At 38.2% G+C, this 24,695-nt stretch overlaps 1 protein-coding gene across 4 annotated transcripts in view; it reads left to right on the top strand.

The window, feature by feature from the left end:
* The window catches only part of SLC23A2 (solute carrier family 23 member 2), a 90,069-nt gene that overhangs the window by 40,206 nt on the left and 25,168 nt on the right, over positions 1 to 24,695 (top strand). For 2 of the 4 annotated variants that reach the window (XR_015798112.1, XM_088151873.1), the window contains exons 2-9: positions 4,139 to 4,391; positions 5,631 to 5,729; positions 10,693 to 10,809; positions 12,353 to 12,510; positions 16,150 to 16,238; positions 20,018 to 20,088; positions 21,310 to 21,491; positions 23,658 to 23,778. Coding sequence is in view for 3 of the 4 variants with exons in the window: in XM_088151873.1 (XP_088007999.1) it covers positions 4,287 to 4,391; positions 5,631 to 5,729; positions 10,693 to 10,809; positions 12,353 to 12,510; positions 16,150 to 16,238; positions 20,018 to 20,088; positions 21,310 to 21,491; positions 23,658 to 23,778 (942 nt within the window). In the remaining variant the exon portion in view is untranslated. Of the gene's footprint in view, positions 1 to 1,707; positions 1,728 to 2,310; positions 2,397 to 4,138; positions 4,392 to 5,630; positions 5,730 to 10,692; positions 10,810 to 12,352; positions 12,511 to 16,149; positions 16,239 to 20,017; positions 20,089 to 21,309; positions 21,492 to 23,657; positions 23,779 to 24,695 lie in introns of those variants that run through there. The other 2 variants (XM_007427099.4, XM_025165973.2) reach the window with 2 other exon arrangements.

Genomic DNA, 24,695 nt, shown 5'->3' with positions numbered 1-24,695 from the left:
CCACAATAAAAAAAACAATATACAGTAATAAGACTCCTATAAACCAAATAGAAAATAAAATAAATTAATCTTAGGCACACTAACCATCTATCATCCTGGCCCAGCACCTGGGAGGAAAGCCAGGTCTTTAAGGCCAAGAGGGTCAGGGTCCTCTTTTGCAGGACGCTGTTCTATAGGGCTAGTGCTCCAACAGAGAAGGCACAACTACTACTCAAGCAAGATGACATTGCTTAATAAAGGGGTTCTGGAAATATTGGCCTCTTGGCCTTGACAGCTAGCAACTGTTCTTTCTTTGGTCGAAATCAAGATAATCCAGTTTTATGGAAAATCTGAGGCACTAAAATCCTCTATTTTGACATTTAACCTAGATAGGAATTTTTGTTGTAATCTCTCTGCATGGTGTTCTCCATATGAAGAAACTGGGACTGAGAGGACAACTCGATTTGACCAATGTTATATCCAAGTTTCATGGAACCATTTTTTTTCTTCCACTGGAAGAAAATGAACGACTTTGGGGTTGTGCAGAATTAAGTTCTGGCAGTCTTTCTATCCTGCCCAATTATCTGCCTCACTTGTTCAGAATGCTTCAAGGTGCTTCTGTTTTCCTAATATGGACATTCTGTGAATACCTTTCAAACTTGTAACTAGTTTGTTGGCCAATCTAAACCTCTTTTGATACTGATGCCAATTTTTTTTACCTCTTTGCTGGCTCCGCTGGCAACCATCTCAGTTTTATTGAGTTCACCTCTGCTTCTCTCTGCCCTCCTTTTCCCTCCCATTTCTTCTCATGCAGAAATTGTGGGGATAACTTTCCATATTAACACATTTTTTCTATCTGTCCTGTAAAAAAATAATTCCTAAGCATCTGTAGATGGCGGCATGTTTCCATGGTTGCACGAACTTTCTGCTGTTTTAGAAACAAGTAAAAGTTAGCCTTGTCAGCATGATTTATATTAAAACTCTGTCAAGGATGACAATTCAGCTTAGTGGTACGATTCTATTGCGAGAACTTAATGGTCTCCCCCTACTATAGGGCTTCACAATTTGCAGTCCATAAGCGGACCAACGATATGTCCTTTTGCCACCAAATTTCAGGGTTTGGGAAGAGTTTGCCTTCAGGAGTCTCTCTTCCACTCCCACCATTGTGCTCCTAAGCTTCCAAAATTACAAAAAGACACAAAGATTTAGTGTCCCCCCACCCCTTCTAGTGATATCATCATCAGATAACATAAGTCCTCCTGCATCCCAGCAGTTAGGAAGCAAGTTATGGCCCCTGACTTGAGAAAAGGGCCCTTCTCCATATGACCTCACCATGTGGCTTTGGAAAAAATATCTCTGTGTATGTGTGTGTGGAGGGGGGCACCAGGATTCCAAAAGTTGGCATAATCCCAAGGTACTGGGGGATGCCAATTGCTCATTCCTGCTGTGAGCCACAATGTGATTTCTTTAGTTTTGGCTTGGTGAATTGTGTAAACTTGACCAGTTGTGATTTAGTCACTTCTCTGTTCATTTAAAAAAAAAAACAACAACTTTCATTAGTGAACCTTGTCATTGTGACTAAGCAGATATATGAGTCAAGTTTTTTTTTCCTTTGCAGTCCCAGAAGGGGCTGCTTTGACTTTGTAGAACGTAAGTTGTACAGGCCCACTCTGTGATGTAGGAGTGTTTCTTAACCACCATCTGTCTGTTTCTTGCTTTTAAATAATGCCTTTGCTCAATCTTTCTAGGTAAGTTTTTTGAAAGTAGGGAAAATACATTCTTCATTTGCTTAGGAATTTGTGTGAGCTTATCCAGGGATTTATTTCTAATGGCAGTTTCTCAATGGCCATTCACTGCTTTTTCGGTCAGGAATGTAGCTGAAAATGCCATAGACTAATTTTCCATTTTATCCAGTAAACAGATTTATTCTCTTGATTGCATTTTATGCTAAATTGCCCTTATTGTGTCTTTTGAATGAAGCACTTTCTTCTTGCTGTTCTTGGCTTTGTGATTTGTTCTGACCTCTGTCTCTGCTTTTGTTAGCTGCTTTCATTACACCTATCTTACTGATGGAATTTCAGAACAAGCAATAGATTTTTCTTAGTTATTATCACCCGACAGAGGGAAATGAAGCATGGGGCTGATTTGGTATAACTTGCTGCATCACTTGAGGGCAAAATCCTAAGAGCAAAGTTTCTGTAACTAAAGGGTGAGGAATCAATTCTTTATTGAATTGCTGTTTTGTGACAGGACATATTTCTGTAGTCTTAGGAAGAGTAAAATGGCATGTTTAGGGCTCAGTCTGGTCTTTCTGGGTTTCTGATTTAACCCTCAGGATTCAATCCCAACCATTCCTGCTTTCTTCATACTGAGCTGCTCATACTAATCTGAAAACTAAGGATTCATTAACTTGAACCGTGAGTAAATGAACAACTTCATCTGATTGCTCTTTGTTAGCTCCTTCTGTGCATCTGGATAAGAATCTCCTTCACCCTGGGAAGAACAGTGTTAACGTCTTCTTTCTGTAACAAAGGGAAAGTAGTGAAATAAACTTTGAAAGTATAACAATTGAAGGGAAAGAGAGCATACCTACATACATGGGCTACTGGACAGAACCAATATTGTTTGCTCTTTCTAGAGGTGACATTTTTGAAGTTTAGCTATTGACCAGGGATCTAGCATAACAACATGGTAATCTTCCCTTACTTCTGTTCTCCCAGTTTTGTGCCATTCCCACCTACATACTTTTTAACAATTTTATGCCCTGCAGAGAGGCAGTAAGTTCCTAAGGCTTTTTCATTATTTTTATTCTTGAGTTGGGCCTCTAGATTGCCTGGAGTTATTCTTGCATTAATGGTAATAAATAGCTAATCCCCAGTATTTTGGAGGAGTAATTATTAATGCCTTGATAGAAAGCCAAGGATGTAAAATAGTAATATTATTATTATTTTTTTATTATTATTATTATTATTATTATTATTGCAAACAAAACAGCGGTATTCTAAATTCATGGAGTTAAAACAGCACCATTATTGCACAGAGGAAACCCAATAGCAGTTTGGTTTATCTGTCAAACAAAAACAAGTTGTAAGAGACTCTATAAAACAAATTGTTAGTGGAAGACTTACTTCTGGGCATTGTGCAACTTTAAAGGGCATTTTATTCTAAGAACAATTCCATGAATTATGAAATATATGCCCAAAAAAGCTGTGTAGCCACAGGTACCACCATGTATATTTTGACAACTTAAATCTGGGCTTTTGCAGTTATTTTCTGCAAGAATTAGGTCCTTACTTTTTAAAAGACCATGCATAATTTGTACTTATCCTACTTTTAGGTTGAAACTTAATGTGACATTTTTGATATAATTTACTTGCCATAATTTTGACACTCAGAGAAGTTAATTGCAGCCACATTTTGGGGTCTTCCTTTATTTTGATTGGAAGTATTGGATCTCATCAATTTTGAATAGTGACTTTAGATTTCTATTGTAGACTTTGTAGGATAAAAGCCATGTTAGTCTATAGCAGGTTTTGGCAAACTATGGCCCGTGGGCCAAATCTGGCCTACTGACTATTTAGTACAGCCTGCAAGCTAAGAATGGATGAGCGGGCAAGTAGCAGATCGCCAGGCCTGAGCCTCAGTCAAGCTGAGAGGTGAGGGCGGGGCATCCTGGGCAGTGGTGGCCTATCACTCTGGCCTTGGCCTGCAGGCCTGCCAGCCACGCCTGCGGAGGCAGGGGAGGGGTGGGATCTGGCCCTTTATGGAAAAAGTTTGCGGACCTCTATCTGTGGTATCCAAAAATCAGGAGGAATCTGGTAGCACGTTTTCAGATCAACAACAAGCAAGGTGAAACTCATGAAAGCTTATACCTTTTTTGTCTGAAAAGGCACTACCAGATGCCTTCTGATTTTTAAATTTCTATTGGTATCTATTTGTGTGATCACCAAGAGTCGAAAACAACTTGATGGCCCATAATCAATCAATTGGTATCACCAAAATAATTTGGAAGGAAATTGTCATTATCTTATAGAAGGAAATCTTAATAATTTAATGACATTCATGGTGTAAATAATCTCTTATAGTAACCTGACTCTTGGTGAAGTTTGTAAAATGCTTGCAAATGTGTTTTCACTGTGTTTCATCTTTTCATTTTTAGGTTCCATAAAGGGACAGATTGTGTGCAGGACTTAATGCTGATGCATCCCTGTGAGGCTCTTCTGTGGTGCTTGCCTTCTTACTGAAAACTCAACGTCTGCCCGCATAACTTCGTTGCAACTTGAATTTTCTGAGTATTGTGGGAAACCATGGGGATTGGCAAAAATACTACTTCTAAATCTGTAGAAACTGGAAATCCAGCAGAGAGCAAGTATGAGGATGAAGCCAAGCATACTGCTTTCTTTACATTGCCAGTAAGTTAAGCTGTTTAGAAATGCTAATTTGCTTTTGGTAGTATTATGAGGCTGGTGCATTTCATCTTTAGTAGTCTTCCTTAGAGGTCATATTGGGTTAGGCACTAATTCTCCAAGAAATACATTTTTACATGGCACAGCTTTGAAATTAGCATAGATAAGTAGTGGCTTGTGATGTGCTTCCCACTGGTGTCATAATCGCTTTCTGAAAGGTGCTTCCTCTGAAAGCTTTTCATTGCTGTGTTCTGAAGGAGGACAGTGTTATAAAAGCTGTCTTGGTAAACTGAATCTGTTGAAGGATAGAGCTGGGTGTATTTTTCGGCATGGAGAGGAGTTTATTATTTATTAAACCAATTTATATAAGGAGAAAACCATTCCAATCTTATAAAATGAATTTGAGAACTCCTTATGAATGACTTATTTTGTTTAGAAAACTGATGCAATAGAGTAGGCTAATTGGATTGCTCAAGTGACCACAATCTTATCTATCGGAATGCATTAAATGAGATTAAAAAGATGGCTTTCAGCTATTTCTAAGGATGTTACAAAAGTTCTTTGAAGGACTGTAATTCATTGAAGGTCATTTGAGTACTGTTTGCTGCACCACAAACAAATTATCATAGAGATGAAAGTTAAACAGAAATGAGCTACTCAAATCCTTTTGGGAGGATATAAACATGTAAATGTATGCTTTGTGTTTAAAAATTAAAAATAAAAAGGTTTCCTCCCACTTGCATCATACAAAAAACTAGGATAATCCAATAAAAATACTTGGGTGAGAAGTTCATGATGAACAAGAAAAATCTAGGTTTAGTATAGATACATATCTGCATATCTAGTACTTATATAGGAAATAAAACTATACATCATATAGGAAATATACTATTATAATTGTAGTTATAATATGAATTATATTGTTTCTCTAAAATGTTATTCACAATAATATCTTCATTTGATGAATCCCCATTCAGTGAACTTTGGATGCAGCAGACAAAATCTGACTTAACACTTCACCCCAGATAATGGAAATGTTCAGACAATTTGCCTGTAATTTTTGGAAGTTTGCATTAAACAGAATTTCACTTTTTGATTGACCCTTCTTATCCCCAACTAGTCAGTTAAATCAAAAATTTTCTGTACTTTATGTTCTGCTGTGTTCTTGGTTTTTAAAATAAAATATACTGTTATACAAGATGTTCTTATGATTTGATTAAATACTCTATAATTATTTTTTCTTAGGTTGTAATAAGTGGAGGGGCAACTTCAAGTGGTGATCAAGATACAGAAGACACAGAACTTATGGCAATCTATACTACAGAAAATGGAATTGCAGAAAAGGTACCTTAAAAAGTTGATTAAACATAACATCTTGATGCAAATGAATTATCATAATTCATTTGCAGATTTGCTCAAACCTGGCTGCTAACAAGGCCATATGGAGTTCTTCAGCAGTTCAAAATGATTTCTGTTGAATGGGATCATTAAAGGACTGCCAAAAGTATTCCAATGCTATATGGCTGTAATAAGGAAGGGCTTGAAGAACTGAGAAAGTGACTGCTGAATGCATTAAAATAGATCTTAGAAATAAAAATAGATGAAAACACTCTCAGTCTTTTCTCAACCAGGCCAGGTAAACAAAACAAATCCATTTCTACAAGAAACTGCAGTCTGATAAACCACAGAATAAGGTGAATCAGAAGTTTTGGCTGATAGTAATGAAAAACAAAGCTGATTCATTCAACTTTGTTTATTGTAAAAATACGTTTGCCATATACACACTGTTGGAAAATATCCAGTAATAGTGCTTTCTTATCACATGAAGAGTATCCACTGAATAGCAGAATTTATCGAATAGATGAAGCCAGTGTAATCCAGGACCGCTTCTGCCCATAGAAACCTGGTAGTCATTAAGCACAAGATTCTTGTGGTTTCTGCTGCAGCTGATTTGGTGCCATGACACCTTTGGAATCTTCACATTCTGTAATCACCACCTTGATAAGGATTATAAACAGCTTCTAACAAACCTTCAAGGCTTTTGTCCCTCCTCCCCCTTCATTTTTGGTATTTATGAGACAGATTCTTGTCTTCTTCAAAGGCTTCAAGGCCATGACTCTCGATGTGGTACGTGTGAGCAAATCTTAACCCCTAAGTGTTCCTTGCTGAATCATTTATGCAGCTAGTGTGGTCTGTTCTAAATGTTCTAAAAGGATAAATTCAACACTGCCATGTTTAGGATGTTGCAAAGTTCAGAATATTTCAGGAAAGTTTAGGAAGTAAACAGAAGTTAGAATGTTTCATTTTTCAGAACTCTGCGTGGAAAGGTATTATATTTCCAAAATCTCTCCCCTGCGCTCCCCCTTTCACAATTATGAGAGGTCTACCTGACTTGTATAATTTAACTTATTTAATATCTTGCCCTAATTAAGATGACGTGACATATATTAAGAGTCAACATTATTTGACTTTCAAGGTCAGGCCGCTTCCTGTGAGATTGGAACTAGATGTTTCGTGTTAAAAGAATTCCGTTTCCAGTGGATTGCACAGCTCTAATGTTTATAGATATAGATCAAAGTTGTAACTGTCATTTTTCAAGGTGTACATTCTAGGAAACGTCAGAAAGCTGAAATTAGTATGTTAAGTGGTTTTTCTTACGTTTAACTAAAATAACTGAGATTTTTAGATTATTTTTGAATTAGGATTTGAAAGATGCTTTGTCCTTTACCTCCACTCATTTTTTCAAATTCTACTTTGCTTGTTTGATCCTCAGCCAGGTAGAATATCTTGTAGAAGAACTATCACTTTCCACACATGGACACTCTGTCTTCAGCCACAACCCTGATCATCTTAGCTTTGAGAGCAGGGATGGTGCTAAACAGAACTCCTCAAAGGTAGCCCTCTCTCCTCACTGTTCCAGCTTTATATTCCAGTGGCTGAATTCATACATTGCCCTAAAGCAGAGTAGGTTGACCACAGTTTCCTGAATAAACCACAATTCATAGAATCATAGAATTGGAAGGGATCTCAGCTCATCTAGTCCAACGTTCTGCTTGGTGCAGGAACTGCTAACGCATTTCAGCAGATGGCTTTCACAGACCTTCAGTGAAAAGGAGCATACGCTTTCATGAAGCAGACTATTCCACTGGTTGACAATCTTTACCATCAGGAAATTCCTCCTAATATCTAACCTGAATCTACTTCCCTGTAGTTTGAACCCAATTGACTATGTTCATGTAATACACTAAGCCCTAAATCATGGTTTACAAACTGCAGTGTCTGTGCTCAGGTATCATATTAAACCAAACTCAAACACATAGTCATTTTCTGGGCTCAAGAGAAGTTCCTCCCTAGTAATGTTGCACAGTGCAGTGCGCTCTGTTGTACACATTCTCCTGACTCCTTTGAGAACTGGGTCTTCAGAGCAGGTGGGATAGCTGAATGTTGGAGTTTAGCTGTTTCCTGTAGGAGTCCACTGACGTTAGCTGTTTCCCATGGGGACCCACTGAAGCCATTCCACTGCTGTGGAAGGGATTAGGTTCTGATGCCTGAAATGGCCACAGCTACAATGACAGCTTCAGAATCATTATGGAGAGCAGAGTGTGAAGTGATCAATACTGTCTTGTGAAGTAAAAATTACTCCTTTGTTTGATTTTCTGTTAATCCCTTTGATAAAAAACACAGAATAGCATATTAGGAAATGTGAGGAGGAAGTTGCGTGTGCTTAAAACACTCCAGACGTATGGTTTCAGAGCTCAGGAAGTCAGTCATGTTTGAGAACGGGATATTCACTCTGTAATCAAGAATGGATTAAGTCAGCACTTTTGTTATATAAACCCAGGTTTCAGCAAAATTTGAAACTATTGTACTAAATTAAGTAAGTCTTATTTTTCAAGGGCTATTGCCAATAAAAGGTGTTAAATGGTGTCCCTGTTTACATAGCCCTTAAATAACAAAAATTTAAAACAATTTCTATGAAAAATGGCACCATAGCCTATACAAAGCTATGGCCTGTTGAGAGTTGCAATGAATATTTATTTCGGTTGTTAAACCCCAACGTGCAACACTAGGCTTAAATGTTCCCATTCTGTGAGCTTCATGTTCTTTTCTTGCTCTTCTTTCTCTATCCATCTTCTCTTCCTCTTCAGAAGAATATTCATAAGAGTACTGCCTGTACAGCTTGCATTAGATAAGTAATTAATTGCTTGCATTAGATAAGTAAGTAATAACTTCATTATTAAAGAGTGAGCTAGAAGCCTGTCATGGGGCCGTCCACTTCGGGATAGAGAATTGTGTATCTTCTTTGCTGATCTTTCACATTCACTGCTTATGCAGATGAACATTGTTCCTCATACATTTGATTGGACCTCATGTAGCTTTTGGAAACTCTTATCTCAATCATACAAGGCTTCAGTAAACCTTGAACTTGAAAAATCCCAATCAGTAATTGCAGAAAAACAATGCCTTGGGTCTTTCTTTCAGTGGGATGTAGGGAAGTGTGGACTGTCAAGTCAGATCATTTAGGTCAGATCTTGAACCCTCCAGATATGTTGGGCTCATGATTTCTTAGCCAGCATGCTCACTGGTATTAGCTAGAGGTAATACCTCTGGAAAACTTGATGTCGAGAAATGTTGGTCTATCCTTGTGTTTAGGACCTTGTTCTAAAGTCCTTGCTTACAAGTCGCTTGTTCAGCGACCATTCAAACTTATGACAGCACTGAAAAACGAGACTTATGGCTGGTCCTCGAAGTTGCGGCTGTCGCAGTGTTCCCACAGTCACGTGATCGTGATTTGGACACTTGGCAACCAGCGCACATTCACAGCAGTTGCAGCATCCCATGGTCATGTGGTCGTCATTTGCAACCTTCACAGCTGGCTTCTGACAAGCAAAGTCAGTGGGGAAGCTGGCAGGAAGATGTAAGTCAGTGTGGTCAGTGATGTTACACTTAATGACCATGCTGCTTAGCGACTGAGTTGCAAGTCCCAATTGCAGCTGGTAAGTGAGGATTACCATCCATGCAAAGCAGATGTCTCTCTCACAAATCTAATTTTCACCCTTTCATTTCATTATATTTGATTCCTGAATAGTTTTTGTGATAATTCTTTGAATGTTCATGAGGCCTAAAAACACTTTTTCCACTAAGTTCCTCTAAAGTGCTCAGATTTGCCATAAAAATGTTTATCAAACTTTACTATACCCCATTGTCTTCCCTAAACTCTGATGTAACATTGATTTGAATCCATTCCTGCCATGATGTGAATGCAGATGAGGCACATTACATTTTTTACTACATCAACAGAATTATAGGTCCTAAATCCTGGAAAGTATTTGTGTCCAATTTGGAGCAGCTTAAGGGGGATTCAGGCAGACTGGAGTAGACTCAGAGAAGGGCAATGAGGATGTTCAGGGGATTGGAAACTCCAGTCCTGTGATGAGAGCTTAAGGGAAGTGGTTATGTTTAGTCCTGAGAAGAGAAGATTTTAGGTGGGGTCGGGTGTGCGTGTGATAGCATACTTCAGATAACTAAAAGATATGAAGTCAATGGATTCCAAAGTGCAGGACCACAGAACAGTAGATTTAAGTTATAGGAGGGTAGATTTTGGCTGAATATTTGAAAAAAAAACTTCCCAACATTAAGAGGAGTTCACCTGAAAAGCCAATCAGCAGTAGTATTTAATAGTAGTATTTTGTTTTTATGTGTCTATATATAATGGTGGGGTTTCTGTTACAGGAGGTGTCAAGCAGAGACTGGTTGAGCATTTGTTAGGCACTTCAAATTAGATTCCTGTAGATTAATTAAATCTAATTAAATTAGAATCAACAGAATTGAATTTGGTCTGAACGGTTCATTCCAAGCTTAGGGTTATATTTCCAGAAAAAGCTTTATATATTGAAATAAATAAAAGCTCTTTAGAAAACAGTAGACTGCTGTCATAAATCTTGGATCTCTTATACAAGTGTAATATTTCTCTTTTCCAGACATTATCCCTTGCCCACTAATCTACCACTTATGTTTTCTTGTGTAAACAGTAGGGCACCATAATCTTTTTTTTTTTTTTGGCACAGAATATGTGGTGATTATATCATAGGAACAGATGACCTTCTTATATGTAAAGGCAGAGGTTGGTTACATTAAAGAGAGGTGCCCGTGTAGTCTATCTGATTACTAGAAAAGTAAATGGATTTATTTTTTTGCTATGTGAACTGATAGTGCTTTGGAGCAGGCCACAGACCTTCTCAGTTGTATCCCAGTAACCTATTAATACACTGTCGTATTAAATGGTGGCTAATTTAATGGTTGACAGAGTTCCCTGGCAGAAACCCTTGACAGCAGTGGAAGCTCAGACGCACAAGGAACGGACATGATCTACACAATTGAGGATATTCCACCCTGGTATCTCTGCATATTCTTGGGGTTACAGGTACACTTTGTTCCAATATGTTTTTCATAGAAATGCTGGTGAGCAATTAAGTAAGTCAGAATTTAATTTTAGAATTACTTAGCAGGGACCTAATGGGAATGACACTTTCACAGGACTGATGTTTGGCAGGGTAATTCAGGCACGTGGCATGGAAGCCACAAGAAGCGACGAATAATTTATTCCTGGTTTTCCTTCTCTCTTGCTTCACTGTTGCTCTGAACAGAAATGTGTGGGGTCTGTCAGAACAGGGCGATGGTGTTTCTGGAGGATCTGGCCATAGTATTTTCTACTTGAATAAATTTCTGCATCACTATATGAAGGCACTCTAGGTTGTTTCAAAAAACATTTCTAAGTGGTCTGAATTCAAAATTAGGTGCATTATAAATATTACCTATTACTGTATCTCCTACATTTCTTGTATTGGGAACTTTGCTAGGATGTCCAGTTGTGCGGTCTTCACAGTTTTGCAGCCAGAATGCTTCTCTTCTAGGAGGGGGGTGATTGTCTCTGAAAACCAGTTAGGGATGCCCTGAAGAGCAACAGTATGGAAGGAGGCTTTATGGACACATTCCATGAGAAATTCTCCTGCCCAATTCCTGAATAGAAAGGAAGGGTGATATGTGAGCATGTTAAATAAATAATCCTCTAACAAATCTTTCCATTTTAGTGGGCTTGTGCAGCTCAGCTTCCTATTGATCTTATACTCTGAAAGTCAGTGGGAGGTATGCAGGGGTGTGCTGGACCCGGCTTGTACCAGCTCACAAGTGCTGATTGTTAAATTTTCTGGAATTTTGCAACCCAATTGAGAGCAGAGCTGAGCCATGATGCCTAGCACACTGATCAGCTGTCTGGTGGCTAGTGGCCTGGTGTGGCAGTGTCAATGGAGCCAGCAGGGCTGTTTGTACACCATTTACTAGCACACCACTGGAGGTATGTCTTTGATTCAAAGATTGGTTTGCCATGCTGAGAAAATTGCTGGATATGTCCTTCTGATGAGAAGAATTCAAGAGAAAAAAATTGGGACTTTTCAATCTTTCGTGCAGTATCAATATACAGATTGGAAGCTGCTTCATACGAAAGGTATACTTCAGATCCGTCCAATCAAATATTGGTTACTTTTGACTACCAAAGAGTTTCTTCAAACTGTGCTGTCTGTCTAAGATCCTTCTGATAAATATGATATTTTGATTCTTCAGCACAAAGAGTCTGAACTCTGTATCTGAGTTGGGGTCTCCTCCGTAATATCTGCTGGAAGCCCACCACAGAATATTTGGTGCCATAATACTTGCTTTTACTTCGGACTGCCATTTCCTAATCCTTAACTGGAGATTGACAAACAAAGTGGGTTTCTTTGTTAAGATTTTGATCTTTTCCTAATGGAAAAAACTATTCATACAGAGTTATTTATTGCCTTGGTTTAATCATAATGGTATGAACTCATTGTAAACACATGGAAGGCAATAAAAGATAAATAGATATACAGAGATATAGAGATATAGAAATATATACAAATGATTAACAGCTAACTCTTTGTTCTTTGCAGCACTATCTGACCTGTTTCAGTGGCACTATAGCAGTGCCCTTCTTGCTAGCAGATGCTATGTGTGTTGGATTTGACCAGTGGGCCACCAGCCAGTTGATTGGGACCATATTTTTCTGTGTTGGAATCACAACTTTGTTGCAAACAACTTTTGGGTGTAGGTGAGTTAGTCTCTGGCAATGTCTTAACTGAACCTAGCTCTTCCCTTAAACTCCAGGCTGTAATGCTGATGGTCAGGACTGTGTATTGAGTAAAGGATTGTACTTAGGCTAAGGAGAACCAGCTTAAAGTCATCTTTCAGCTGTGAAACTCACAGAGTGACTTTGGATTAGGCACCAGTCCCAGGGTGGTTGTGGGGATAAAATAAAGGGGAGGACTCTGTAACTTCCTTGAATTGCTACAGAAAATGGATATAAAAATAACAGATAAAGAATTAGATAATAACATGCTGGCAGGGATGATAGGAGTTGTAGTCTGTTTTGTCTGACAAATTGGGAATAGCTATGAGGAATGAATGTTCTGAAAACTACTTCAGAACAGTGATGTAAGTTAAGCTAAACAAATTTAAAAGAAAAATTGACTAATTTATATCTCAAAATTTCCCCTTGCCAAGTAGCACACATTCAAAGCGTAATAAATTAGTAATAATTAAACAGTTCAGGAAACAGGCAAATAATATGCAAAATTAAAAACGTTAGTCATATTTGAGTCTCATAAGAAGATAATGAAAAGTATTACATAAATTACACCAAGTGAGTTGAATTAGTGCATGATTGTCCCCTCTAATTAGCAGCTGCTCCCCAAGTTCTTAGCCAGGTACTTTTCTCATTCCTGGAGCCTAAAATCCTTCCAGCGGAGATGTGAAGGGCTCAAGACATTTTGACACCTGAGACATCATTCAGTTCCATGAAGTTCCTGAGGCATCATTCAGTTCCACCTTGATCAGAGGGATGGCCGAACATTCTTTCAGCACAGATCATTGGACAGATTCCTCTGTATTGCCTGAGGCTGGCAATGTGATAGAGGGGTGAAAGGTAGACCATAAAGCTTCCATAATACTGGCGTCCAACTCTGTAAACTGTAACTGCTTCCTGCGGTGGTTAGGGGGGGACAGTCATGCACTAGCTAAACTCACTTGGTATAATTTACATCTTGTTTTGGATAATGGTAGGGTGACCTTGTGAGGATTGAACATTTCATCTTCTGCATGAAAAACGTGCTCTTGTCTAACCAGGACCTGCTTCCATCTGCCAGCACTTTTGTACCTCTACACAGCCTAAAAAGGGTAAAGAATAGCAACAATCATTAAACTTTTTCCTATGTTCCTGACAAACATTTCTCTGCATGGTTGCTAGAGATGATTTGTGCTCAACATAGGCAAGAAACATAGCATGTAATGTTCTTTGGTGGGAGTCTTATGATTTGTGCCTTTCTTAAATATCTTTTAACTTTCCTCACTTCTCTGTTATATATATGGTATTAGGAAATTAACAATCAAAGCAAAATATGTTTTTGATTTTCTTTAGATATTAAGAGAATAGAATTTTCCATCCAGTTATACTGTTCTGTTACTGTAGAATAGAACAATGTAGACTTTTCACCTTTGCTCAAAAGCCAAAGTATGTTAAGTGCTCACATCTATTATATATTTATTCTAGGCAGAATATTAAAAATAACATGGAAAAATAATAAAGAATTAATACAATTATCTTTTGCTTTAGGTCTAGCCTCTCCAAGTATGATATCATTTTGGAGCCTTTCTTTCAAAAATAAAATATTGAGTATATTTACCCATGAAAGAGAATATTGGGTGGAGAATGGTAACTCAGTAGGATAAAGAAGGCAAGCTGTTAAAATAAACTAGTGAAGATTATTGAAGGGAATCATTCCAAAGAAAATCTCCAGGCCTTGCTCAATATCTTTCTAGGTTTCCTGAATTAGAATAGGCAGTCTCTCTTTGTTTCAGATGATCTTGTGAAAGAAACAAGTTGAGTATTTTTACTTGCCAAGAATGTTTCTGAGTTGGTCCTTTCATCGTGAGATGCGATGTTGCGATAACCAGAAAGGCAGTAAATGTCCCCATAATAGCAGCAGAAAGGTGTAAAAGGTGTAAAAGAGCTAGCCACGTGCCCACAAGCAGGTTATGGGGAGTGTGTATCCCTCTGCTCCTTATTACCCCAAAGGCATACAAAGGCCCAAGCAGAAATTAGATTGCTTCTTTTGAATTATTTCGTTAAGTAAGTTCTGTTTGGCTTCCCACCATAAGGGATCAAATACATCATTCTGGAATAATTTGAGAAATTATCCTTTAAGGAAGGATGTCTGCAAGAGCACTCTGGTTTTGCAAATATTTTGCAAATATTTGCAAAATACTGACAGCATGCTGTCTGAGGAATTCTGGGAGTCGAACACACATCTTAAAGTTGCCAAGTTTGAAACACACTGAAATAAATCATTTAGGAAGTGATCCTGGAAGAAAGGGAGACTGCTTGTAAAAAGTGGATCTTTACAGGCAGCTTTCTTTCCTTGTGGACTTGCTTGTAAAGGTCCTGTGATTATGCAACGTTGCTTGGTCATTTGATCATTCCAGATACACTCCTTCCTCTAAAACTTTTTTTTTTAACTATTGTGAGCATTTGCAAAGCATTTTAATGTGAAAGACACACACATGTACATCTTGTTCATGGCGTGCGATCTTTTTGCCCCTCCAACAACAATGATAATTACGAAGGAAGATCAGCGGTATTCAGAATAATAAAATGAATAAATAGTAAAGTGAACAAAATACATTCAGACTACAAAACCAACAAATTTGTGTCAGTTGTAGCCTAATTGTCACTGCAGCCAGACAAAATTTGGCTATAGTGTCGATCTGAGACAAAATTATGCTGCCGTGGCTTCCTGACACGGTAATGAATTCCTAGCCCTCCAGTGCCAAAGAACCTAAGCTGTGACTTTGTAGGAGCCGCCAGTTTCTTTCAAAAGGGCAAGAAAAGGAGAAATGTCCCTGCAATTTCTGCTGTTTGTATGTTTATTGACTAATCAACATTGATTCTAATTTGCCATAGTATAATGAATTGAGTCATTAAAAAAGTAAACAAGTGGAATAAAGTAGTTCTACTTTACACACTGTTGAGGCAGTTTCTGTGGATCCTTGTGGAAGGGATGTTCTATAAAAGAGGGAGTCTTGTCTTTTAGGATTGTGAATATAAGAAAGGCCAGACTAGTTAAGGAAAAGTTATAGCCAGCATTGCTTTCTGTTTATGCTCTAGCTTACCAGAATTAGCCAGGCAGCATTACCATGTGGAAGAATGCAGGAAAAAAGGTGATCTGCAGTATTAGGATTTCCTAGATTAAAACTGAGAAATACTTTTTGCCCTTGGAGTGATTTCAGTTAATGTTACTACTTCTCTGTCCCGTTCACCTTTATCGTTTACTAGATTAGAGGGAGATTTCTAGAATATTCCTGTTTCATTGATGACATTGTTGTCCTAATGGTGTTTACAACTTTTCAAAAACCACCAAATTAGTCCACACAGAACCTGATGTGAACTTTTTCCTCGTTCTCTTTACTGGTTTTTATGATTTGGTCAAATGTAGAGTAACATATTTTTTAATTGTTTTTAATTGCTTGTTACTTGTATTTGTATTTGCCCAGAGTCTTATAGTGGGCAGCTATAGTAAATTTAGATAATTTAAATAACTAAATAGTAATAATAACATTGAACAGGCGACTCTTTTTGCCACAATTTATCCCCGCGCTCTGGCATTGACGCAAATGTGGTTTTTGCTTCTTTCAGGTTACCTTTGTTTCAGGCCAGTGCTTTTGCATTCTTGGCTCCCGCTAGAGCCATCCTCTCTTTAGACAAATGGAAATGTAATAACACAGGTGAGCAACCATCCTTTTCCTCTGTGCCTTTGGTTATTCAGAGCAAGAGCCCAAACTAACCTTTCTTTAGTCTGACTCTGACAACGTTGGTATAAAAAGTCTTGTGTTTCCAGAATTGTTGACCAACCATAGCTAGTCCTGAAGGTACCTGAAGGCAGGACGCAACACAAATAGCTTTTTGATGCAAATTTAAGGGCAGTTCTTCCAGTTTCTCAAGCGACAGGAAACCACAAGAGTCCCATACTCTTCCCATGAGAATTTCATTGAAATTGTTCTTGGGGGAAATTTCTGAAAGTGTGTTGTGGGGGAGACCCACAGGCAAATTTACTCACTGGCAGTGGCTGCTAGATGGTTTTACAGCACCCTCAAGTTCAGAGGCAGTAGCCAAGGAGGAACAGCAGGGAAAGGAGGTTCCGAGGGGTTCTGGTTACTGTTAAAAACAGGATAGTGGATATTTGGTCTGATCCAGTTTGCTCCCATTTTTCTGTTTGTTTGTTTGTTTGTTTTAAACTGGCATACCCAATCAAATAGTACGGAGATGGGCAAACTGCAACCCTCAGGGCCCCCTTCAGAATTCAGCTGAATATTGAAAATGAGTATCAAGGATTCAGGAATGGAGAACACATGAAACCTAAATTGTGGCCCCTAAAATAAGACATATGCAGTTAAAAAATTGCACTCCACTCTTTAAAAACTAGGAAAAGAAAAGAAAAAGGAAATCTTATCTTTGCATCATTGCTTCACCCACTGGGTGAGCTGTAGATAAACTGCATCAAGCATCATGTCCAGTGATTAGTGAACACAAGCAAGTTTTATAAACAATGATTTAAGATGGCTTGCTTTTGTTCATCATAATTACAATTAGCTTGTCTAGATCTGAATATCATAGCCAAGCTGCAGTCTAATTGTTCACAAACATACCAAAAGGAAAAGTCCCGAGTGAATTCACTGCAGCTCAGCTTAATCAGCTTTTCCTTCTTCTGTGTTGGACCAGTATCCATAATCCAGCATGCAAAAGGCTGCATTAAACTGTGGCTTCATTATATGCAAACATAGCCATAAAAACAGAATTAGTTTCCGGAATTGAAATTAGACCATATATTTTGCTGTCAGTCTTGCTTATACAGAATTTTGCATAGTGAATTTTCTATCATTATTGTCAGATATAGTCTTGCACACATTTAGGTAACTGGAATTTGGTGAATGATTTTGATGATATGGGGGCAATCTAGTTGGATTGTTTCCCCAACTGAAGTACAGAATATATAAGTAAAAGCACTTCAGAACATGACAGGCGGGTATAAAATAGCAGATGAGTTGTTCCAGAAGTAACTGGCATGCATCAACAATTAGAACTGAAATCTGTTACCTAAGATGTTAGGTTGATCAACCCCGATGCCTCAGAGCATCTTGCCATCGGTGCTTTGCTTTGAAGCACAGTATCTTCGGAATCAGATGAATTTTCTGGTTCCCAGAAAGGCCCAAGCAAACACCAAAGAAGATTGTGTGAAAACTGTGCGATGATGACTTGTCATTGAAGTTTTCATATTATCCTCCAAGTAATTGGTTTCTGGAAACTTCATGATTGTTGCCAATTTACAGCATCTATGTTTAAATTAAAGTTTTAGGCTTACTCTAGTTGGAAAAGTGGAAAAACCTGGCTCCTTCTATAATGTCTAACTTCAGGCTCTTTTTTTGCCATTATGAGCAAAGAAAACTTTAAATAAACATATTGGCCATTAAACATATATCAACTTCTAGTCTTTATTTTCCAAAGGTGGAAATAGGTTCAGTAAATGCAGCTGAACAGGAATTGGATTTTTTTTTTTAAACTAGGCATTTCCCAGAGAAATCTTATTTTGCATCTAGAATTTCAGGAGTAGTTTGAAATACTAAATGAGAGGGAAATGTGTTACTAATTTCCCCAGTTGGGTTGCCTTGACAGGCTGCTAATATGCAATATCATGTATATGCATAATCATATTTTGCTTTTGGTAGTGCTCCAAACTCTCTTTCCCAATGAGTAGCAGTGAAAATGCAAGAGTTTCCAAATTACTGGAAGAGGAGGCTTTCAGAGCTAAGGTCAAAATTCAGATTGTGTTCACATGTGGTGTTAAGCCCTAATGTACTTAATTTAATTTTGGCTTTTGGTGGATTTGCAACCCCAATTACCAATACATGAAGTTAAATAACAAATGCGGTCAGTTGCAACTTTTAAAATAAATAGTGCTTAGTTGATGAATGTCCCAAGTCCCTAAAGTGTGTATTTCTTATAACTGCATCAATAAAGCTTTCTGGTTTCAGAATCGGCTTTTCTCCCCACCATGTAGAAGTTCAGGCCCTGCTAGAAGAGTTTTAACTGCTATGTTTAGGTCAAATAATGTGACTACAGTTTTTAATAGATCAGGATGATGACATTTCTCTGTGCCTTCAGAAAAGCTAGTAACTTTGTGAAAGCTGCTTGGAAATCATAAGTAGATAACATTTTGTTTATAAAAAGATCCCTTGTTCTGTCTTAGAAGTCATCCTCTAACCATGAGGCGTCAGACAGGAGCTGTTATTACAGTCTAGCCAGCCAAATTAAGAAGCAACATTTTGATGACATAATGCTCCAGAATCACTTTATCTGTGCTGTGAAATCATCCTCCACATCACCTAAGTGAATCTCTGCCTCTTTGTGCCCAGTGGGGCTGCCCATTCTGGGATTACAGCAGGCTGCAGTGGCACGATGTACAAATGCTGTAAATTCTGCCTCCTTGAACCATTTTTACTGTGAAATTATATGAGAGAAGGAAACCATAAGTAAGCCTGTAGTGGTGGATTAGAAGGAAGATAAACAATATCCAAGAGAAGGAAGGAATGTAGTGGTGAACCCTATCTATTGAGAAGAAGGCAACCAAACAGTCACACTCAACCAGTGGGAGGAAAAATGAGGTTAGGGAAGGAGACGGGCACTTCAGATTGGCCAAGTACCAGCCCATAATCTATCCTGGGCCTCCAGATAGATTATTAAATTTCTCAAATCATTTCTTGGAGCTTTTCTGTGAAAGGTTGGGTAAGCAGGAAATACCTTCCTCATGGGGTCATTTTGGATTTGCAGGTCCTTTGTCTGTCTCCTCCCCCACCCCCCCCACAATATATTTCCTTGTTGTTTATTACAGTTTGGTCAACTAGCCTTTCAGTCAAAACTAAGGACAGAGAGGATTAAAAAGATCAAACAAGACCAGCAAGGGCCATTCTACAGTTCACAAATAAGGAACAGTCACAAACTTACATAAGACAATTCATAAAACGTTCTACATGGCACAGTGTAGTTTGCTGCCAGTTAGTGTGGTTTAACTATTTGTGATCTTAGTGTGAGAGCAGCAACAAGATATTTAGCTGTATGTACAGTTAATACCTTAATAAAACCAGAGAGGAGATAGGCAGTATAGAGGTCTTTTGGCCTACCCAGAAATAAGATCAAAAGCAGGTCAATAAATTTGTTCCTAATGCTGTCATAAAAAGTACATTTCATCAGTACATTTTACACTTTCAACTACTGCCGTCTCACAAAGGCATAATCTCAATTCCAGAGGGTTTTTCTTGAATTGACCTTCTATGGCTGTGGGGAGGCAATTAAATTGACCAGCAGAATAGATTTTGCTATATATAAAATTTACTATGTATGTATAATCAGGAGCAGTAGGAGGTCAAATAGGAGAAAAAGCTAAGCTTCTTTGTATATTAAAACTGTTTATTTTGCCATAATGAGAGGTGTTTCTTTTTAACCTTCCAAGCTGTAATGGCTACAAATGGAACATCGGAGCTGCTGCACACAGAACATATCTGGTACCCCAGAATACGAGAGGTAACTTGCATAATGTGTTCAGTGCTGTGCCCTCTGTTGGGCACTCCCCCAGTTGGCTGGCTCTCTCTGACTTCCTCAAATTTCTTTGGTGGCCTTTGTACCTCACGTACAGAGCTTAAGCTTGCCTGTCCTTTTCTTTGTGATCGCCAAGTCTCCAACCGCAGGAGATTCAGTCCATGGTTGATGAGGATGTGCTGTCATGCCAAGGAGTTATTATTCTGTGTTTCATGGCGTGCAGGTGCTTCTCACCAGTAATAAGTGCGGTAATGAGATCACTGTTAAGAGGCTGCTGGGTCATCTTATGTAGCAGTGCAGTCAAATGCTTTATAAGGAGAATAATCTACATTGCCTTACTGTATTTTTGCTTCAGAAAGCCAGGCACAGTTAGAAGCACTGCCTTGCTTTCTAAAAATTATTTGTCGGTCTTGCTGCTCTACTTTTCTTTCCCATCTAACTCCCAATATTTTACGTCTTCTTGGTCCTTAAGAATCTAGAATAATTAATAATAATAAAATATAGATCCAGTGCGCACATATGACATGGAACTTTTCACCCATCCCATTGTTTTGGGCTGCCAGTTGTTCCTCACTTTAAAACATCCCCTCTCTCTTCCCCATCTTCAAACCGTAGCTCCATCCTGCCAAGAGGTCTGCAGCCAAGGGGGGCTGGCAGTCTCCTGAGACCACTGCGCTGCTCTATGCCAGCTTCTAAAGAGCACGGGTGACCAAATGCATCATACACTCTGCCCCTAGGAGCTAAGAGCATCACCTTCGTGGCATCACCAGCCCTTGCCGGTTCGATCTGAGAACTTTAAAGGTTAGCTTGGAACCCAGGTCTTCCTGTATGACCGTGTGATGTGCTATTGACACAACTGCCAGATTGGTCTAATGACCCCGTTGTGCGTTACAATCTAAGCTATGTGCTTAAGCAGTAAGAAGAAGTGGATGAGGTTAGTAATCCTTCTGTTGAATCATCTTCTGATGATAACATAGCATGCACCTCTGAACTTCAGATGTTCTTTAGTCTGGAAAACTTGCTGCTTAAGCACTCTGTTGCATAACACATGCCATTGCCCAGTTCTGCCTAATCACTTGATTTTTTGACTTGCAGTTCATGACCCATTCCAAAATCTCTACAGAAATATAAAACCTTCTCTGTAAAAAACAACAGGAAAGAAGGGGGTGAATCTAATTAAGGCATCTCTCTTTTCTCTGTGTTCAGATCCAAGGTGCTATCATCATGTCGTCTTTGATAGAAGTGGTGATTGGGTTCCTGGGCCTGCCTGGAGCACTCTTGCGATACATTGGGCCTCTGACTATTACCCCCACTGTAGCTCTCATTGGGCTTTCTGGTTTCCAGGCTGCAGGGGAAAGAGCAGGCAAACACTGGGGCATAGCCATGCTGTAAGTATTCTTGGTTACCCAACTCTCAATTTTGTACTGGTGTCGCTTGATGCCTGAGCAGGTGAGAACGTCAGGATCTATCAGTATGGATGGTTGCTCCTTGCCCACTTAGGCCACTCTCCCAAAACGACTGTGTATCTAGTAAGTAGGCCATCCTCAGTGTGATGCCAATACCCTATTTTTAAATTGCTTTGGGAAAAAAATACATGGCAGCAACCGTGGAAATAATGATGCAAACTAAACACAGTAAAAGAAAACAATGGCATCCAGATGACTGGCCTTTGGAGGTCCAGCCAAAATGCAGTACTTAAAGTCAAGAGAAGAGCACCTGGACTTTGGCTGCTAAAGTTATCTTAGGATAACTGTCAAATAAGGGTCAATTATGTTTGATAAAATTTGTGCTCCCCCCTTTATGGAATACAGGGGTGCCATGCATTCCAAATGTCACTTGGTGAGCAGTAGGATTGGCGCTGCTTCAACAAGATACACTTTGTGTAGCTCCACCAGGTAACTGGATATACATTGCTTATGCCGCCAGTCATGCATAAGAATACGTAATTGCAGAAGCTAACCTGGTGATTGTCCCGTGTGGCTTCAATCCCTTTCTCTTCAGAGGGAAAAGCTTGAGGCTGCCTTATTTGCCATCAGGGTCACTGTCAAGGAGCTCAGTGTGTCTCTGATGCTACTATTTTTACTTGGCTGCTTCCTTTAGCTAAATGCACATTATGAAGTCCTTTCCACAGAGAAGTCACAGAATCAACATAGATTTGGGAAAGGCTGGGGATGGTGCAAAAGCATTTGGATGAATTGAAATTAGTGGATTGATTAATCTGTTGTGACTAAAAAGCATCACAGTAAATGGTGGTGCTAAAATAGCAGTAGATTAAATGTTTTTTTCTTTGTATTAACTGCAGAGTTGTTCATGCAGACTGCCAGTGTGCTTAGTTTACTTGCTTTATTTATTGAATCAAGATTCAAGGCAGGTTACAAAAACTTGAGACATATTAAAACACATTATAAAGGCAAACACAGCACATGAAATAGGGATCCAGCCCTCCTATCCTTTGCCCCAAACGCTTTGATAAATTAATCTGCAGAGTAAACATGGTGAAAAAAGTTACATCCTTTGCAGTCCCACTAAAATCGAGGTAGACGGGAATTTATTTCACATTCTTGGAGCAGTTATGTGTTGTACTAATGTGAGAAAAATATATCTTTGGGTGAATCTTTATAAGGAGTTTACAACCGGCCTGGTTCACATCAGCTTCAAGGATGCTTCCACATTCCTTTATGTTTCAATCTTAAAACTTGTCTTTTTCACCCAAAGATTCACCCAAAGATATATTTTTCTCACACTAATTTTGATATTATATCTCTTAATTCCATTGGATGAAATACAAACCTTAGTTTTAACTGAGTTACAGATACTTTCCCAATTAATGACGAAATTAGCAGCAACTTTAGTGAACTTCAAATCTTACATTTTCTCAGTTTATCAGTATTTTAAATAAAATGCAGAGAAAAGCTTTATTTGATCCTCCTCATATTATGGAATGCACTTGAGTTACAGGAGGAGATCCCTTTGTATTAATACTCTACCCAGGCTCAAGTGAGGAAGCCCATCTCTCTTAAGTAGAAATTCTTCCCAGGCCCACCCCTGGAGAAAAACTCAGAACTAGTTTACCTGAACTTTCAGGGCAAAACATCTCTGCCTCCTTTGTCTACCATGTTGTAAGATATAACATTGCTTGTACTGTATATTTTTCCCAAGGTTTGGAACCCTTCCAAAGGTCAGATGCATTTCTTCTGCAGGAAGAAGTAGCAATGCCCAAAACAGAGAATCAGAACAGATATCAAGAGTGCTCAACCCTAAACTATGCATCTACAATGATATATGTCATTTCTTTGCAGGAAAAACTTCCTTGTCTCAGTGGCATTAATCTTGCTGTCTAAAAAGCAAATTCACTGTGAATTAAAACATGAAAGCAAAATAAATTAAATTAAACCTATGTTTGTGCATTTTAGTCGAGGGAAGACATTAATTACTATTTTTACTTGTAAAGAATTTATCAGTAGTGATTATTTATTCTGTTGGCTGAATTTTATCTGTTAAATCTGTTGAAAAACTAATTGAATAATAGTAATTCTTCCTCTCCATCTTTTCAGGACTATTTTCTTAGTGCTGTTGTTTTCTCAATATGCCCGAAATGTCAAATTTCCATTACCTATTTACAAGTCCAAAAAAGGATGGACTGCATATCGCTTGCAGCTTTTTAAAATGTTTCCTGTAAGTAATTTTTATATTGACTGTTATCAGCATAGAAGCTTTCTGTGTGTGTTTTTTCAAATGTATAACAGGCTGTAATTTTATTACAATTATATAACAAAGTTATTGCTAAGCTGAGCTTTGAGAAAGAATCCAACCTGTTTAGTCTAAAGTCTTCCCTAGAAGATTGACATTGTAAGCCTGTGGAAAAACAAATTAAATATTAGTAAATTAGAAAAAAGGAAGAAAAAATTATATGTAACCATAAATCTGTTTAAATAAATCTGTATCTGTATCTAATTTAAAACTGCATGGAATGTTCTATTTTCTTCACTTAAAAAAATACAGCTAAGTTAAATAAGATTCAGGAAATGGTTAAAAATTATTTCCAGATTAGGCACATCTATCAAATGAAACGTATCAAGTTCAGACTTTTTTAGCCAGAGGGAAAAAGGATGTGGGAAGGTGAGTGGTGTTCACTTTCATGTAATGTTCTACAATTAGTTGAAAAATTTGATAGCGAAACAAAATAACATGTTTCTTCACATACACTAGAAGTTCACTTTGTAAATAGCTGCCACTGGGAAATTCTTAAAAACAATTGTATTTATTTAATATATTGATGTTCTGCTTCCAGTGCCAAAACATTTCTAAGTGGTTTACAATAAAAACAGCAATAAAATACATAATAAAAAATACTTTTAAACAACAAATTTAAACAAATACACAAACAACAAATTAAACCAACTAAAATATGTTCATTAAAAAGGTGAGTGGAAAAAGAAAGGCACATACCAGTCTTTAAACGTTTATAACAGGAAGGCTGAGATGGAGATACGAGTTTTCAACAATGTCTTAAAATAAGTTATAGTAGGCATTTCCCAAATTTCAAGTGGAGAGCATTCCAGAGTGCAGTGCTACCACAGAAAAGGTATCAG

The sequence above is a fragment of the Python bivittatus genome, unplaced genomic scaffold, assembly GCF_059951505.1.
Source record: "Python bivittatus isolate LINGU-HERP-01145 unplaced genomic scaffold, Pbiv_v1 ctg000680_np1212, whole genome shotgun sequence".
NCBI classification, from domain to species: domain Eukaryota; kingdom Metazoa; phylum Chordata; class Lepidosauria; order Squamata; family Pythonidae; genus Python; species Python bivittatus.
This window is presented reverse-complemented; position numbering and strand designations above follow the sequence as displayed.